General features: G+C 54.8%; 1 protein-coding gene across 1 annotated transcript in view; it reads right to left on the bottom strand.

Moving 5' to 3' along the window:
- The window catches only part of ASS1 (argininosuccinate synthase 1), a 60,461-nt gene extending 43,529 nt beyond the window's left edge, over window positions 1–16,932 (bottom strand). Inside the window, exons 1-5 of the mRNA XM_075322913.1 lie at window positions 16,846–16,932; window positions 10,018–10,079; window positions 2,201–2,313; window positions 1,319–1,387; window positions 295–483 (exon numbers count right to left, since the gene is read on the bottom strand). Coding sequence (XP_075179028.1) covers window positions 295–483; window positions 1,319–1,387; window positions 2,201–2,308 — 366 coding nt within the window. The 5' untranslated portion in view covers window positions 2,309–2,313; window positions 10,018–10,079; window positions 16,846–16,932. The remainder of the gene's footprint in view (window positions 1–294; window positions 484–1,318; window positions 1,388–2,200; window positions 2,314–10,017; window positions 10,080–16,845) is intronic.
- Window positions 16,933–18,619: the final 1,687 nt, after the last annotated feature.

The following is an 18,619-nucleotide window of genomic DNA, read 5'->3' as shown; positions in this document are numbered from 1 at the left end:
CGATCCGGAGGGTAGGACACCGATCCGGAGGGTAGGACACCGATCCGGAGGGTAGGACACTGATCCGGAGGGTAGGTCACTGATCCGGAGGGTAGGTCACTGATCCGGAGGGAAGGACACTGATTCGAGCACTGATCCAGGAGGGGGGGGGGGGGGGGGGGGATTGCTGATCCGAGAATGAGGAGACAGGGGTCACTGATCCGGGAAGGGGGTGGGGTGGGGAGTCACTATCCTGTGAATCCTACAGGGGGTGATCTGGGGGTCCCCGCAGTGGAGCACTGCAGTGATTCTCACCTTCCCGGTGGCCCCGTGGGACACGTACTTCGCCCCCTCTCTCTTGGCGATCTCCACCTGCTTCTTGGCGATACACGGCCGGGCCAGCGCGGTGCCCAGCAGGTAGCGGTCCTCGTAGATGGCGTTGGCTTGCACCGCCGGCCAGATGAAATCCTCCACAAATTCTTTCCTTACATCCTCAATAAAGACCTGCAGGGTGGAGAAGAAGCGGAGCTCAGATACAAGGGGGTACACAACACAGGAGCTCAGATAGGAGGGGGTACACAACACAGGAGCTCAGATACAAGGGGGTACACAACACAGGAGCTCAGATACAAGGGGGTACACAACATAGGAGCTCAGATACAAGGGGGTACACAACACAGGAGGTCAGATAGGAGGGGGTACACACCACACCATTACTGGGGGAGGAGACTGTAGGACAGGTAAGTACAATCTATTACTCCCTGTTATCAGCCATTACTGGGGGAGGAGACTGTAGGACAGGTGAGTATAATCTATTACTCCCTGTTATCAGCCATTACTGGGGGAGGAGACTGTAGGACAGGTGAGTACAATCTATTACTCCCTGTTATCAGCCATTACTGGGAGAGGAGACTGTAGGACAGGTGAGTACAGTCTATTACTCCCTGTTATCAGCCATTACTGGGAGAGGAGACTGTAGGACAGGTGAGTACAATCTATTACTCCCTGTTATCAGCCATTACTGGGGGAGGAGACTGTAGGACAGGTGAGTACAATCTATTACTCCCTGTTATCAGCCATTACTGGGGGAGGAGACTGTAGGACAGGTGACTACAATCTATTACTCACTGTTATCAGCCATTACTGGGGGAGGAGACTGTAGGACAGGTGAGTACAATCTATTACTCCCTGTTATCAGCCATTACTGGGAGAGGAGACTGTAGGACAGGTGAGTACAGTCTATTACTCTCGGTTATCAGCCCTTGCAGGCCGGGTGACAGTGTCAGCACTATAGTAGGTTGCAGATGATGGGGGTGATACTCCTCCGTTGTGCCGTCACCTTCTTCGCTCCCAGGCTCAGCGCTTTCTTCCTCGCCTCCTCGAAGTCTTCGTTCTGCCCAATATTTGCCTGTGATGGAATGAGGAGTAATTAGTGGGGGGTCTTGTGTCAATATTCAAAGGCTGAACACCTATTTTGTCCCAGCGCTCTCACAGCTGAGGGTTTGTTACAATGTATCATTCTGGAGTCATTGAGGATTCTACACTGGATACAAATGTAACAAAGGATCGGAGATCCTGGGATTCCTTACAGAAGATCGTCCACACTGACACAGTGTAACAAACCCTCAGCTGTGAGAAGTATTAGGTCAGACTCCGAATATAAACCAGAAAGTTCCCATTCACTGACAGCAAGCAGAGATCTAGAAACCTGTGAACAGAGCCCGGTGGTGTCGGCTCTGCTGGTGCTGCCCACCCCGGAGCTCGCAGCTACTCCTCCAATATCCACACCCGGACTCTGACAACTCCAAACACCCACACTGGCCGCTTGGTTGTCACTTCCCCTCCCCCACTCCTCTGTATCTGTGCTCTGTCTTTAGTAGGATTTTTGGTCTCTTTGGGGCATCAAGATCTCCTGAGGGCGACCCCGAAATATGAACCCCAAATTCACAGACTCTTCACTGCCCGCAGCTGCTCTCTGTTATCTGCTATTTAAAGTGAGAGCGCAGCAAATATGAGACGGAATTTAAAGGTGAAAGTTTATCTGTGAATCTGCAGCGGCAGCAGAATCACTGTATACACACCTGACATAACAGAGGAGGGTGGGGCTGCTCACCCACCGGACCACCACAGTCCTGCAGGGCCCAGCACCCAGCTTTCCCGGGACCCTGTACGGCAAATCTGTCCAGAGATCATGGCTGTGTCACCCAGTGTCCCAACTCACCAGGTAAGCGATGATGTCATAGCCCTGCTCCTTCAGCCACACCAGGATACAGGAGGTGTCTAGCCCCCCGCTGTACGCCAGGACCACCGTGCCTTTACTCTGCGACATCTTGTCTATGGAGAGAAGGAAGAAAATTAGGTAACAAGGCGTCATTTATCCCGCATTGTGAACAGGTACAAGCCGCGGGGACTGCAGAAAATACGCAAGTGTGAACAGCGTCACAGCCATGCAGAGGTCAGGCTGGTCAATCTGTGTGCGCGCACCAGCCACAACAATGTGCGCTCACCAGTCACAACAATGTGCGTACCCCCGGCCACGACAATGTGCGTCCCCCCCCAGCCAGGACAATGTTCGTCTCCCCCCAGCCAGGACAATGTTCGTCTCCCCCCAGCCAGGACAATGTGCGTCCCCCCCCCCCAGCTAGGACAATGTGCGTCCCCCCCCCCCAGCTAGGACAATGTGCGTCCCCCCCCCAGCTAGGACAATGTGCGTCCCCCCCCCAGCCAGGACAATGTGCGTCCCCCCCCAGCCAGGACAATGTTCGTCTCCCCCCAGCCAGGACAATGTGCGTCTCCCCCCAGCCAGGACAATGTGCGTCCCCCCCCCCCCAGCTAGGACAATGTGCGTCCCCCCCCCAGCTAGGACAATGTGCGTCCCCCCCCCAGCCAGGACAATGTGCGTCCCCCCCCCAGCCAGGACAATGTGCGTCCCCCCCCAGCCAGGACAATGTGCGTCTCCCCCCAGCCAGGACAATGTGCGTCCCCCCCCCCCAGCTAGGACAATGTGCGTCCCCCCCCCAGCTAGGACAATGTGCGTCCCCCCCCCAGCTAGGACAATGTGCGTCCCCCCCCCAGCCAGGACAATGTGCGTCCCCCCCCCAGCCAGGACAATGTGCGTCCCCCCCCAGCCAGGACAATGTGCGTCCCCCCCCCAGCCAGGACAATGTGTGTCCCCCCCCCAGCCAGGACAATGTTCGTCTCCCCCCCAGCCAGGACAATGTGCGTCTCCCCCCCCAGCTAGGACAATGTGCGTCCCCCCCCCCAGCCAGGACAATGTGCGTCCCCCCCCAGCCAGGACAATGTGCGTACCCCCGGCCACGACAATGTACGTCCCCCCCCCGCCAGGACAATGTGCGTCCCCCCCCCCCAGCCAGGGACAATGTGCGTCCCCCCCCCCAGCCAGGACAATGTTCGTCCCCCCGCCAAGACAATGTGCGTCCCCCCCTCAGCCAAGACAATGTGCGTCCCCCCCCTCAGCCAAGACAATGTGCGTCTCCCCCCAGACAGGACAATGTGCGTCCCCCCCTCAGCCAAGACAATGTGCGTCTCCCCCTCAGCCAGGACAATGTGCGTCCCCCCTTCAGCCAGGACAATGTGCGTCCCCCCCCTCAGCCAGGACAATGTGCATCCCCCCCTCAGCCAGGACAATGTGCGTCCCCCCCCTCAGCCAAGACAATGTGCGTCCCCCCCCAGCCAGGACAATGTTCGTCCCCCCCCAGCCAGGACAATGTTCGTCCCCCCCCAGCCAGGACAATGTGCGTCCCCCCCTCAGCCAAGACAATGTGCGTCCCCCCTCAGCCAGGACAATGTGCGTCCCCCCCTCAGCCAAGACAATGTGCGTCCCCCCTCAGCCAGGACAATGTGCGCCCCCCCCCTCAGCCAGGACAATGTGCGTCCCCCCCTCAGCCAGGACAATGTGCGTCCCCCCCCTCAGCCAGGACAATGTTCGTCCCCCCCCAGCCAGGACAATGTGCGTCCCCCCCCAGCCAGGACAATGTTCGTCCCCCCCCCAGCCAGGACAATGTGCGTCCCCCCCTCAGCCAAGACAATGTGCGTCCCCCCTCAGCCAGGACAATGTGCGCCCCCCCCCCCTCAGCCAGGACAATGTGCGTCCCCCCCTCAGCCAGGACAATGTGCGTCCCCCCCCTCAGCCAGGACAATGTTCGTCCCCCCCAGCCAGGACAATGTGCGTTCCCCCCGGCCATGACAATGTGCGTCCCCCCGGCCACGACAATGTGCGCCCCCTCCCCCTGGCCACAACAATGTGCACCACCCCCCTGGCCACGACAATGTGCACCCCTCCCTGGCCACAACAATGTGCACCCCTCCCTGGCCACAACAATGTGCACCCCTCCCTGGCCACGACAATGTGCACCCCTCCCTGGCCACGACAATGTGCACCCCCCCCCTCAGCCAAGACAATGTGCGTCCCCCCTTCAGCCAGGACAATGTGCGTCCCCCCCCTCAGCCAGGACAATGTGCGTCCCCCCCCTCAGCCAGGACAATGTGCGTCCCCCCCTCAGCCAGGACAATGTGCGTCCCCCCCTCAGCCAAGACAATGTGCGTCCCCCCCCCCAGCCAGGACAATGTTCGTCCCCCCCCCAGCCAGGACAATGTGCGTCCCCCCCTCAGCCAAGACAATGTGCGTCCCCCCCTCAGCCAAGACAATGTGCGTCCCCCCTCAGCCAGGACAATGTGCGCCCCCCCCCCCTCAGCCAGGACAATGTGCGTCCCCCCCTCAGCCAGGACAATGTGCGTCCCCCCCCTCAGCCAGGACAATGTGCGTCCCCCCCTCAGCCAGGACAATGTGCGTCCCCCCCTCAGCCAGGACAATGTGCGTCCCCCCCCTCAGCCAGGACAATGTGCGTCCCCCCCTCAGCCAGGACAATGTGCGTCCCCCCCTCAGCCAGGACAATGTATGCGTCCCCCCCCAGCCAGGACAATGTTCGTCCCCCCCAGCCAGGACAATGTGCGTTCCCCCCGGCCATGACAATGTGCGTCCCCCCGGCCACGACAATGTGCGCCCCCTCCCCCTGGCCACAACAATGTGCACCACCCCCTGGCCACGACAATGTGCACCCCTCCCTGGCCACAACAATGTGCACCCCTCCCTGGCCACAACAATGTGCACCCCTCCCTGGCCACGACAATGTGCACCCCTCCCTGGCCACGACAATGTGCACCCCCCCCCTCAGCCAAGACAATGTGCGTCTCCCCCTCAGCCAGGACAATGTGCGTCCCCCCTTCAGCCAGGACAATGTGCGTCCCCCCCCTCAGCCAGGACAATGTGCGTCCCCCCCCTCAGCCAGGACAATGTGCGTCCCCCCCTCAGCCAGGACAATGTGCGTCCCCCCCTCAGCCAAGACAATGTGCGTCCCCCCCCCCAGCCAGGACAATGTTCGTCCCCCCCCAGCCAGGACAATGTGCGTCCCCCCCTCAGCCAAGACAATGTGCGTCCCCCCCTCAGCCAAGACAATGTGCGTCCCCCCTCAGCCAGGACAATGTGCGCCCCCCCCCCTCAGCCAGGACAATGTGCGTCCCCCCCTCAGCCAGGACAATGTGCGTCCCCCCCCTCAGCCAGGACAATGTGCGTCCCCCCCTCAGCCAGGACAATGTGCGTCCCCCCCTCAGCCAGGACAATGTGCGTCCCCCCCTCAGCCAGGACAATGTGCGTCCCCCCCTCAGCCAGGACAATGTGCGTCCCCCCCTCAGCCAGGACAATGTATGCGTCCCCCCCCAGCCAGGACAATGTTCGTCCCCCCCAGCCAGGACAATGTGCGTTCCCCCCGGCCAGGACAATGTGCGTACCCCCGGCCACGACAATGTACGTCCCCCCCGCCAGGACAATGTGCGTCCCCCCCCCCCCAGCCAGGACAATGTTCGTCCCCCCCCCAGCCAGGACAATGTGCGTCCCCCCCCAGCCAGGACAATGTGCGTCCCCCCCTCAGCCAAGACAATGTGCGTCCCCCCCTCAGCCAAGACAATGTGCGTCCCCCCCTCAGCCAAGACAATGTGCGTCCCCCCCCCAGCCAGGACAATGTGCGTCTCCCCCCCCCAGCCAGGACAATGTGCGTCCCCCCCCAGCCAGGACAATGTGCGTCCCCCCCTCAGCCAAGACAATGTGCGTCTCCCCCTCAGCCAGGACAATGTGCGTCCCCCCTTCAGCCAGGACAATGTGCGTCCCCCCCTCAGCCAGGACAATGTGCGTCCCCCCCTCAGCCAGGACAATGTGCGTCCCCCCCCTCAGCCAGGACAATGTGCGTCCCCCCCTCAGCCAAGACAATGTGCGTCCCCCCCCCCCAGCCAAGACAATGTGCGTCCCCCCCCCCAGCCAGAACAATGTTCGTCCCCCCCCAGCCAGGACAATGTGCGTCCCCCCCTCAGCCAAGACAATGTGCGTCCCCCCCCTCAGCCAAGACAATGTGCGTCCCCCCCCCCAGCCAGAACAATGTTCGTCCCCCCCCAGCCAGGACAATGTGCGTTCCCCCCGGCCATGACAATGTGCGTCCCCCCCGGCCACGACAATGTGCGCCCCCTCCCCCCTGGCCACAACAATGTGCACCACCCCCTGGCCACGACAATGTGCACCACCCCCTGGCCACGACAATGTGCACCCCTCCCTGGCCACAACAATGTGCACCCCTCCCTGGCCACGACAATGTGCACCCCTCCCTGGCCACGACAATGTGCACCCCTCCCTGGCCACGACAATGTGCACCCCTCCCTGGCCACGACAATGTGCGCCCTCCCTGGCCACGACAATGTGCACCCCTCCCTGGCCACGACAATGTGCACACCCACTAGCATGGGACACAGACCTTCCCATCAGACCCCGGCTAACAACTCATGTGAAAGGCAGGAGAGGAGGTGGAGGAGGAGGGCGAGCAAGGGTCTCCATGCTAGAAGTGCAGTGTCTGGGCGCACGGCGGCTGCACTCTCTGGTGTGTGTAATACACATACACATACACACACACACACACACACACACACACACACACACACACACACACATATATATGCACAGTGCCTTGCAATAGCATTCACTCCTTGGCATTTTCATGTTTTTCTACCCCACACCCTGGTATTTCTCTGTTTGTTTTTTCTTGTTTTTTCTTATTTGCATGGTTTCTTGTTCAGAACGTTCCTACAACTGGGAACATTCGTGTTTTTATTTTATTGTGAAGCAAACAACAAATAGAACAAAATAACTGAAACATCAGTGTGCAAAACTATTCACCCCCTGTAGTCAGCACTTTCCACATCTTCCTCCAGGTAGATCTGCTCCGGCTCCTTCCATTAGATGTCTCCTCTGGTGACCATCGCTCTTCACCTCTGACCACAGATTCTCCATTGGATGAAGCTCTGGGCTGTGACATTTACCACGTTTCCCCTCCAATGCGGCTTTAGCAGGAGCTTTGGATCATTATCTTGCTGGAAGGTGAAACCTCCGTCCCCCGTCTCACATCATTGACAGACAGACAGGTATTCCTCATGAATTTCCCTGTATTTCGCACCATCCATCTTCCCCTCAATTCAGCCCATCTTCCCTGTCCCTGCTGCCGAAAAACCTCCTCCCACCACCATGCTTCACTGTAGGGAGGGTGTTCTTGGCACCAGACGCAGCGTTTACATTGGTGGCCATGAAGGTCCATTTTGGTCTCATCTAACCACAGCACCTTCCTCCAGACATTTGGGGGCCTCACACGTGGCTTTTGGCAAAATCAAAACCAACCTTCAAGTTTTTGGCTGTAAGTTTCTGCTTTTTCTGGCCGATCTTCCATAGAGGCCGGCTCTATGGAGTGTGCGGCTTATTGTAGACGTATGGACTGATACCCCAGTCACTTCTTGGGAACTCTGGCGGCTCCCTCAGGGTAACCTTACTGTGCTCCTCTCTGATTAATGTCCTCCTTGGCTGAACTGAGAGTTTTGGTGGGTGGCCCTCTCTTGGCAGGTTTGTTGTGGTACCATGTTCTTTCCATTTGATGATAATGGATTTGATGAAGCTCCGGGGGATCAGAGATTGGGATACTTTTTAGCACCCAAGCCTGACCTGTACATTTCAACACTTTGTCTCTGTCTTGCTTGGAGATCCCCTTGGTCTTCGTGTTTTGTTTGGAGACCTCCTCGGTCTTCGTGGTTTTGCTTGGAGACCTCCTCGGTCTTCGTGGTTTTGCTTGGAGACCTCCTCGGTCTTCGTGGTTTTGCTTGGAGACCTCCTCGGTCTTCGTGGTTTTGCTTGGAGACCTCCTCGGTCTTCGTGGTTTTGCTTGGAGACCTCCTCGGTCTTCGTGGTTTTGCTTGGAGACCTCCTCGGTCTTCGTGGTTTTGCTTGGAGACCTCCTCGGTCTTCGTGGTTTTGTTTGGAGACCTCCTCGGTCTTCGTGGTTTTGTTTGGAGACCTCCTCGGTCTTCGTGGTTTTGTTTGGAGACCTCCTCGGTCTTCGTGGTTTTGTTTGGAGACCTCCTCGGTCTTCGTGGTTTTGTTTGGAGACCTCCTCGGTCTTCGTGGTTTTGTTTGGAGACCTCCTCGGTCTTCGTGGTTTTGTTTGGAGACCTCCTCGGTCTTCGTGGTTTTGTTTGGAGACCTCCTCGGTCTTCGTGGTTTTGCTTGGAGACCTCCTCGGTCTTCGTGGTTTTGCTTGGAGACCTCCTCGGTCTTCGTGGTTTTGTTTGGAGACCTCCTCGGTCTTCGTGGTTTTGTTTGGAGACCTCCTCGGTCTTCGTGGTTTTGTTTGGAGACCTCCTCGGTCTTCGTGGTGTTGCAGCTTCTGTGGCCTTTCAAAAAAAAAGGTGTGTGTATTGACAGACCCTGGGACACTTAGATTGCACACAGGTGGACTTCCATTAAACATGGGACTTATGATAGAATTGCTTGCACCAGAAATTTTTAGGGACTTCATAGCAAAAGGGGTGAACACATATGCACATGGCAATTTTTATTTATTTTATCCCATAAATTAAATTTTGCTTATTTTTTTTCCCCACTTCACCTTCTTATCTTAGACTATCACACCCAAATCAGATTAGAAAAATATCTAAACAAAGGTTGTAATACAACAAAATAGGTAAAAAGACAAGGGGGTGAATACTTTTGCAAGACCCTGTATACATACATACATACATACTCTGCAGTCAGAGCAGCCTCCTGTGTACACTAGCCTCATCCTGCTAGAAGGTGCCGCTCAGATATACCATACATCTATCCATCCATCCATGTATCCACCCACCCATCCATCCATCCGTCCATGTACCCACCCACCCACCCATCCATCCATCCATCCATCCATCCAGAAACCCAATCACCCCTCCAACCCATCCATCCACCCACCCAGAAACCCAACCACCCAGAAACCCAACACCCATCCATTCATCCACCCATCGACCCACCCAGAAACCCACCCACCCATCCATCCATCCATCCACGCATCCATCCATCCACGCATCCATCCATCCACCAACCCATCCATCCACCCATCCATCCACCCATCCATCCATCCACGCATCCATCCACCCATCCATCCATCCACCCATCCACGCATCCATCCATCCACCCACCCACCCACACATCCATCCATCCATGCAGCCATCCACCCATCCATCCACCCATCCATCCATCCACCCATCGACCCATCCACCCATCGATCCATCCATCCACCCATCGACCCATCGACCCACCCATCCATCCACCCATCGACCCATCCATCCACCCATCGACCCATCCATCCACCCACCCATCCATCCACCCACCCATCCATCGACCCATCCATCCATCGACCCATCCATCCACCCATCGACCCATCCATCCATCCATCGACCCATCCATCCATCCATCCATCCATCCACCCATCGACCCATCCATCCATCCATCCACCCACCCATCCATCCATCCATCCATCCACCCATCGACCCATCCATCCATCCATCCATCCATCCACCCATCCATCCATCCACCCATCCATCCATCCACCCATCCATCCATCCATCCACCCATCCATCCATCCACCCATCCACCCATCCCTCCTCTCTGCTATACCTTACCCAGTAGTTAGAGATGGGAGATGATCAGTTTTCCTCGCTGATTGGCTGAGATCTCCGGATTCCTGCAAAGAAGGAAACACGTCCGTCACTGCGGCGGTCCGGCACTAATTAAATGGCGGCTGCCATCTGCCCCGTCCTCACCTGTGCTATACGTTTTCGTCACTGCGGCGGTTCGGCACTAATTAAATGGCGGCTGCCATCTGCCCCGTCCTCACCTGTGCTATACGTTTTCGTCACTGCGGCGGTTCGGCACTAATGAATGGCGGCTGCCATCTGCCCCGTCCTCACCTGTGCTATACGTTTCCGTCACTGCGGCGGTCCGGCACTAATGAATGGCGGCTGCCATCTGCCCCTGTCCTCACCTGTTCTAGAAGTTTTCTGATTTTATCTGTACCTGGGAAAGCTGGGTGACTAGGATCAGGATAATCAGCAGGTATTATAAGGATTAACCCTTACGCATCCCCCAGGCCACCAGGGACACTGCGGGATAGTCAGGGGAGATTATAATGACTGTCTCCTGCGCTGCCCGCACACCACCAGGCATACTGGAGGATAATCTGCGGATATTTTAATGATCTGCGCCGGGCGGAGTTTCCGGATAAAACGCCAGAAGTGGAAACTAACGGCTGATTACTTTCCCCGATTGTTCCATCACCCAGAGAGGAAACTGCAGAGACCGGAGGTCGCGACGTAGCCCAGACCGCGGCGACTGGTATACAGCGAGTCCACACATGTGTATACGGCCCCTGGGGCCCCAGATCAGCGCAACGGAGGGGCCACAGCGCCACCATTCATTGCAGAACCTGACGGCGCCGTATATACCAGTGTGGCTGAAACTGGAACTGCAGCTCCTGACTGTCCTGTAGTTTGTTATATGCATAGACCACCAGGGATACCCACATTAACCCCTACAATGCCCTAGACCACCAGGGATACCCACATTAACCCCTACAATGCCCTAGACCACCAGGGACACCCACATTAACCCCCACAATGCCATAGACCACCAGGAATACCAACATTAACCCCCACAATGCCATAGACCACCAGGGATACTCACATTAACCCCTACAATGCCCTAGACAACCAGGAATACCAACATTAACCCCCACAATGACATAGACCACCAGGGATACCCACATTAACCCCCACAATGCCATAGACCACCAGGGATACCCACATTAACCCCCACAATGTCATAGACCACCAGGAATACCAACATTAACCCCCACAATGCCATAGACCACCAGCGATACCCACATTAACCATTACAATGCCCTAGACCACCAGGGATACCCACATTAACCCCCACAATGCCATAGACCACCAGGGATACCCACATTAACCCCCACAATGCCATAGACCACCAGGGACACCCACATTAACCCCCAAAATGCCATAGACCACCAGGAATACCAACATTAACCCCCACAATGCCATAGACCACCAGGGATACCCACATTAACCCCCACAATGCCATAGACCACCAGGGACACCCACATTAACCCCCACAATGCCATAGACCACCAGGGACACCCACATTAACCCCCACAATGCCATAGACCACCAGGGATACCCACATTAACCCCCACAATGCCATAGACCACCAGGGATACCAACATTAACCCCCACAATGCCATAGACCACCAGAGATACCCACATTAACCCCCACAATGCCCTAGACCACCAGGGATACCCACATTAACCCCCACAATGCCATAGACCACCAGGGATACCCACATTAACCCCCACAATGCCATAGACCACCAGGGATACCCACATTAACCCCCACAATGCCATAGACCACCAGGGATACCCACATTAACCCCCACAAGGCCATAGACCACCAGGGATACCCACATTAACCCCCACAATGCCATAGACCACCAGGGACACCCACATTAACCCCCACAATGCCATAGACCACCAGGGATACCCACATTAACCCCCACAATGCCATAGACCACCAGGGATACCCACATTAACCCCCACAATGCCATAGACCACCAGGGATACCAACATTAACCCCCACAATGCCATAGACCACCAGAGATACCCACATTAACCCCCACAATGCCCTAGACCACCAGGGATACCCACATTAACCCCCACAATGCCATAGACCACCAGGGATACCCACATTAACCCCCACAATGCCATAGACCACCAGGGATACCCACATTAACCCCCACAAGGCCATAGACCACCAGGGATACCCACATTAACCCCCACAATGCCATAGACCACCAGGGATACCCACATTAACCCCCACAATGCCATAGACCACCAGGGATACCCACATTAACCCCCACAATGCCATAGACCACCAGGGATACTCATTAACCCCTACAATGCCCTAGACCACCAGGGATACCCACATTAACGCCCACAATGCCATAGACCACCAGGAATACTCACATTAACCCCTACAATGCCCTAGACCACCAGGAATACTCACATTAACCCCTACAATGCCCTAGACCACCAGGTATACCCACATTAACCCCTACAATGCCTTAGACCACCAGGAATAACCATATTAACCCCTACAATGCCCTAGACCACCAGGAATACCCACATTAACCCCTACAATGCCCTAGACCACCAGGGATACTCCCATGAACGTAAACAATGCCCTAGACCACCAGGGATACTCACATTAACCCCTACAATGCCCTAGACCACCAGGAATACTCACATTAACCCCTACAATGCCCTAAATCATGCTTACATAGATCCGTGCACTCCCCTAGACCACCAGTACTCCTGGCATCATCCTTAACACTACCCTAGACCACCAGTGATACATTAATCCCATGCTGCCTTGGACCACCAGGGACACTCACATACCTTTATGCTTCCTTAGACCACCAGAGTAACTCACATTACCTTGCTCTAGACCACCAGGGCTGTACAGTAAAACCCTCTATGAGGCTGATATGTGGCCCTGTGACCCTTATTTCATGCGGTTCTCATTCGCCTGACTTGGAGCAGTACCCCAGACCCAAACTGCTTTACTCACAAGCTACAAAGGCTTGGAGGACACATTGCCGGGGGTAGAGGTGTGACGTCAGCTGTGTGCTCTATGGCATATGTCAGCTCACATTAGGGATGGGACGAGTGCATCCGTGTGTGGCGCTGGAGCGTAACCAGAACCAACATAACACAGCGACTCATCTAGAAATAACAGCAGAGGGGCCGCGCTGACCCCAAACCTCCAGACTGAATATAAAGCCCCATGGTGGAGTCACCCAGATTTCCCAGAAGCAGAAATGACTAAAAAGCAGCTGAACCTTTCACAACAGGATGATTCAAAGACAAATGGAGAGTGGGGGCGAGAACAGAAACCACGAGGGCGTGGCACATAGGAGGCCAACCCCCGAGGACCGCACACCAGAGGCGCCTCCACCCCCTCTACAGGTCCCATGAGGAAGAGAGACTAGAAGAATTATGGAAAGGCAGAGAAGTGGCCACTGAACTTAGAGCGTCACAGAGTGTCACCAGCAGGTTGTACAGAGACACAGAGAGACTGGAAGAGTCACAGGCAGAAAAGTGGACGTCCTCTGGTCACATCCCACACTAATGATGCTTCATTGTGAACAATGCCCTTCAGAATTAGATGATGAATGTCACACAACTCCAGGAACATTTAAGAGAGGTGAGAGACGCCCAAAGGTCACGTCAGATCACTCAAAACCATTTACATCAGCGTGGTCTGTGTGCTAGAGGATCTGCAAGGTTCCTGACCGCCCCAACAGAAACAGGTGTCATCTATGCTGGACAAGAGACGGCCTCAGTGCTGATCACTGATAAAAGTCAATTCACACTGAGCTGAAATGATGGCCACGAACAATGCTGGATATATCTCTGTATACAGGGAGCTCCCCCTAGTGGTGACTGCAGACAGGATCTTATCATGTATCTCTGTATACAGGGAGCTCCCCCTAGTGGTGGCTGCAGACAGGATCTTATCATGTATCTCTGTATACAGGGAGCTTCCCCTAGTGGTGACTGCAGACAGGATCTTATCATGTATCTCTGTATACAGGGAGCTCCCCCTAGTGGTGGCTGCAGACAGGATCTTATCATGTATCTCTGTATACAGGGAGCTCCCCCTAGTGGTGGCTGCAGACAGGATCTTATGTATCTCTGTATACAGGGAGCTCCTCCTAGTGGTGGCTGCAGACAGGATCTTATCATGTATCTCTGTATACAGCGAGCTCCCCCTAGTGGTGGCTGCAGACAGGATCTTATCATGTATCTCTGTATACAGCGAGCTCCCCCTAGTGGTGGCTGCAGACAGGATCTTATCATGTATCTCTGTATACAGGGAGCTTCCCCTAGTGGTGGCTGCAGACAGGATCTTATCATGTATCTATGTATACAGGGAGCTCCCCCTAGTGGTGGCTGCAGACAGGATCTTATCATGTATCTCTGTATACAGGGAGCTCCCCCTAGTGGTGGCTGCAGACAGGATCTTATCATGTATCTATGTATACAGGGAGCTCCCCCTAGTGGTGGCTGCAGACAGGATCTTATCATGTATCTCTGTATACAGGGAGCTCCCCCTAGTGGTAGCTGCAGACAGGATCTTATCATGTATTTATGTATACAGGGAGCTCCCCCTAGTGGTGGCTGCAGACAGGATCTTATCATGTATCTATGTATACAGGGAGCTCCCCCTAGTGGAGGCTGCAGACAGGATCTTATCATGTATCTCTGTATACAGGGATCTCCCCCTAGTGGTGGCTGCAGACAGGATCTTACCATGTATCTCTGTATACAGGGAGCTCCCCCTAGTGGTGGCTGCAGACAGAATCTTATCATATATCTCTGTATACAGGGAGCTCCCCCTAGTGGTGACTGCAGACAGGATCTTATCATGTATCTCTGTATACAGGGAGCTCCCCCTAGTGGTGGCTGCAGACAGGATCTTACCATGTATCTCTGTATGCAGGGAGCTCCCCCTAGTGGTGGCTGCAGGCAGGATCTTATCATGTATCTATCTCTGTATACAGGGAGCTCCCCCTAGTGGTGGCTGCAGACAGGAGCTTACCATGTATCTCTGTATACAGGGAGCTCCCCCTAGTGGTGGCTGCAGACAGGATCTTACCATGTATCTCTGTATACAGGGAGCTCCCCCTAGTGGTGGCTGCAGACAGGATCTTATCATGTATGTCTGTATACAGGGAGCTCCCCCTAGTGGTGGCTGCAGACAGGATCTTGTCATGTATCTCTGTATACAGGGAGCTCCCCCTAGTGGTGGCTGCAGACAGGATCTTATCATGTATCTCTGTATACAGGGAGCTCCCTCTAGTGGAGGCTGCAGACATGATCTTATCATGTATCTTTGTATACAGGGAGCTCCCTCTAGTGGAGGCTGCAGACATGATCTTATCATGTATCTCTGTATACAGGGAGCTCCCCCTAGTGGTGACTGCAGACAGGATCTTATGTATCTCTGTATACAGGGAGCTCCCCCTAGTGGTGACTGCAGACAGGATCTTATGTATCTCTGTATACAGGGAGCTCCCCCTAGTGGTGACTGCAGACAGGATCTTATCATGTGTCTCTGTATACAGGGAGCTCCCCCTAGTGGTGGCTGCAGATAGGATCTTATCATGTGTCTCTGTATACAGGTAGCTCCCCCTAGTGGTGGCTGCAGACAGGATCTTATCATGTATCTCTGTATACAGGGAGCTCCCCCTAGTGGTGGCTGCAGACAGGATCTTATGTATCTCTGTATACAGGGAGCTCCCCCTAGTGGTGGCTGCAGACAGGATCTTATCATGTATCTCTGTATACAGGGAGCTCCCCCTAGTGGTGGCTGCAGACAGGATCTTATCATGTGTCTCTGTATACAGGGAGCTCCCCCTAGTGGTGGCTGCAGACAGGATCTTATCATGTGTCTCTGTATACAGGGAGCTCCCCCTAGTGCTGGCTAAAGGTATGATTTTATTACACAGGGGAACATAGTGTGAAATAATATTATTACCTTTAGGGATTTGCTATAATTTCTTTTGTGCTTTCCTGGAGGATTTTACCTCTATTTTTGGAGATTGCTGTTACCCAGAATCCCTTTGAGCAGAGACGAGTAGATCGGGTATAATGACCCTTAGGGTACGTGCACATGTTGAGTATTCTGCATTTCTCGGAGGGGATGACGCTCGTTTTTTTATGCTTTTTTTCAATTGAATTTAATGGGTGAATAAATCCAAACAGATTTGACGCTGTGGATTATTTTCTGCACCAGATCTGCAGGGAGAGAATCCTCCTCGTGTGCAGAGACCTCAGGATTCCCTGACTCTGCCAATATCAGGATTTACTTGTAGTTTTGTGACAAATCTGCACTCAAAAATGCAACATGTGCACATGGCCATAAGATCCCAAACTGCACAGAGGCGCAGCTTCCGCAGGACACAAGCACCGACATGATGGAGCGGTGACTGATCCCGTGTGATGAGCCGTAAAAAGGCAACTTAGGAGACAATCGCTCATCTGGCAATTCCCCGATTTATCACAGGCCCCCCCCATCAGTGACCTCTTCCCTAATATTGGATTCCCAGGAGAAGTACAAGGAGCAGCGACATTAGTTACTGAGAACCTACAGGATGGGCAAAGTCTAAGGCGAGGGACGAGGGGCGGACGAGTCACCATGACAGGTGCTCGCCCCCAACATCAGAGGCAGAGGAGACAGAGAAGGCATCAGAGGCAGAGACATCAGAGGCAGAGACATCAGGGAGCAGAGACATCAGAGGCAGAGGAGACAGAGAAGGCATCAGAGGCAGAGGCATCAGAGGCAGAGACATCAGGGAGCAGAGTACTCACAGTGCGGCGGCGGCTGCTGGATCCTGAGCTGCTGCCTCCTGCAGATCCTTACATAGGGAGGAGGAGGGCAGGGGGTGTGGAGGAGACGTCACCTGCCCAGGACCTGCCCCACCGAGAAGGGGGAGTCACCTGGGAAAGTCTCAGGGACAGCGCCAAAGAGTCACCAGATTAACCATGTGCTGCCTGGAAGAATTCTTCAGCCGCGTCATCCACAGATCCCCCATAACAGAGCGTCATCCACAGATCCCTCATAACAGAGCGTCATCCACAGATCCCTCATAACAGAGCGTCATCCACAGATCCCCCATAACAGAGCATCATCCACAGATCCCCCATAACAGAGCGTCAGCCACAGATCCCCCATAACAGAGCGTCAGCCACAGATCCCCCATAACAGAGCGTCAGCCACAGATCCCCCATAACAGAGCGTCATCCACAGATCCCCCATAACAGAGCGTCAGCCACAGATCCCCCATAACGGAACGACATCCACAGATCCCCCATAACAAAGCGTCATCTACAGATCCCACATAAGAGTGTCCTCCACAGATCCCCCATAACAGAGCATCATCTATAGATCCCCCATAACAGAGCGTCATCCACAGATCCCCCATAACAGAGCGTCATCCACAGATCCCCCATAACAGAGCGTCAGCCACAGATCCCCCATAACGGAACGACATCCACAGATCCCCCATAACAAAGCGTCATCCACAGATCCCCCATAACAGAGCATCATCCACAGATCCCCCATAACAGAGCGTCACCCACAGATCCCCCATAACAGAGCGTCATCCACAGATCCCCATAACAGAGCGTCACCCACAGATCCCCCATAACAGAGCGTTATCCACAGATCCCCATAACAGAGCGTCATCCACAGATCCCCCATAACAGAGCGTCATCCACAGATCCCCCATAACGGAACGACATCCACAGATCCCCCATAACAAAGCGTCATCTACAGATCCCCCATAACAGAGCGTTATCCACAGATCCCCATAACAGAGCGTCATCCAGAGATCCCTCATAACAGAGCGTCAGCCACAGATCCCCCATAACGGAACGACATCCACAGATCCCCCATAACAAAGCGTCATCTACAGATCCCCCATAACAGAGCGTTATCCACAGATCCCCATAACAGAGCGTCATCCAGAGATCCCTCATAACAGAGCTTCATCCAGAGATCCCTCATAACAGAGCATCATCCACAGATCCCCCATAACAGAGCGTCATCCGCAGATCCCCCATAAGAGCGTCATCCGCAGATCCCCCATAACAGAGCGTCATCGATAGATCCCCCATAACAGAGCGTCATCCAGAGATCCCTCATAACAGAGCGTCATCCACAGATTCCCCATAACAGAGCGTCATCCACAGATCCCCATAACAGAGCATCAGCCACAGATCCCCCATAACGGAACGTCATTCACAGATCTCCCATAACAGAGTGTCCTCCACAGATCCCCCATAACAGAGCATCATCCACAGATCCCCCATAACAGAGCGTCATCCACAGATCCCCCATAACAGAGCGTTATCCACAGATCCCCCATAACGGAGCGTGATCCACAGATCCCCCATAACGGAGCGTCATCCACAGATCCCCCATAACAGAGCGTCATCCGCAGATCCCCCATAACAGAGCGTCATCCACAGATCCCCCATAACAGAGCGTTATCCACAGATCCCCCATAACGGAGCGTCATCCACAGATCCCCCATAACGGAGCGTCATCCACAGATCCCCCATAACGGAGCGTCATCCACAG

This window comes from Anomaloglossus baeobatrachus, chromosome 9, assembly GCF_048569485.1.
Source record: "Anomaloglossus baeobatrachus isolate aAnoBae1 chromosome 9, aAnoBae1.hap1, whole genome shotgun sequence".
NCBI lineage: Eukaryota > Metazoa > Chordata > Amphibia > Anura > Aromobatidae > Anomaloglossus > Anomaloglossus baeobatrachus.
The sequence above is the reverse complement of the archived record's forward strand: the minus strand, read 5'-3'. Positions and strand labels throughout refer to the sequence as shown.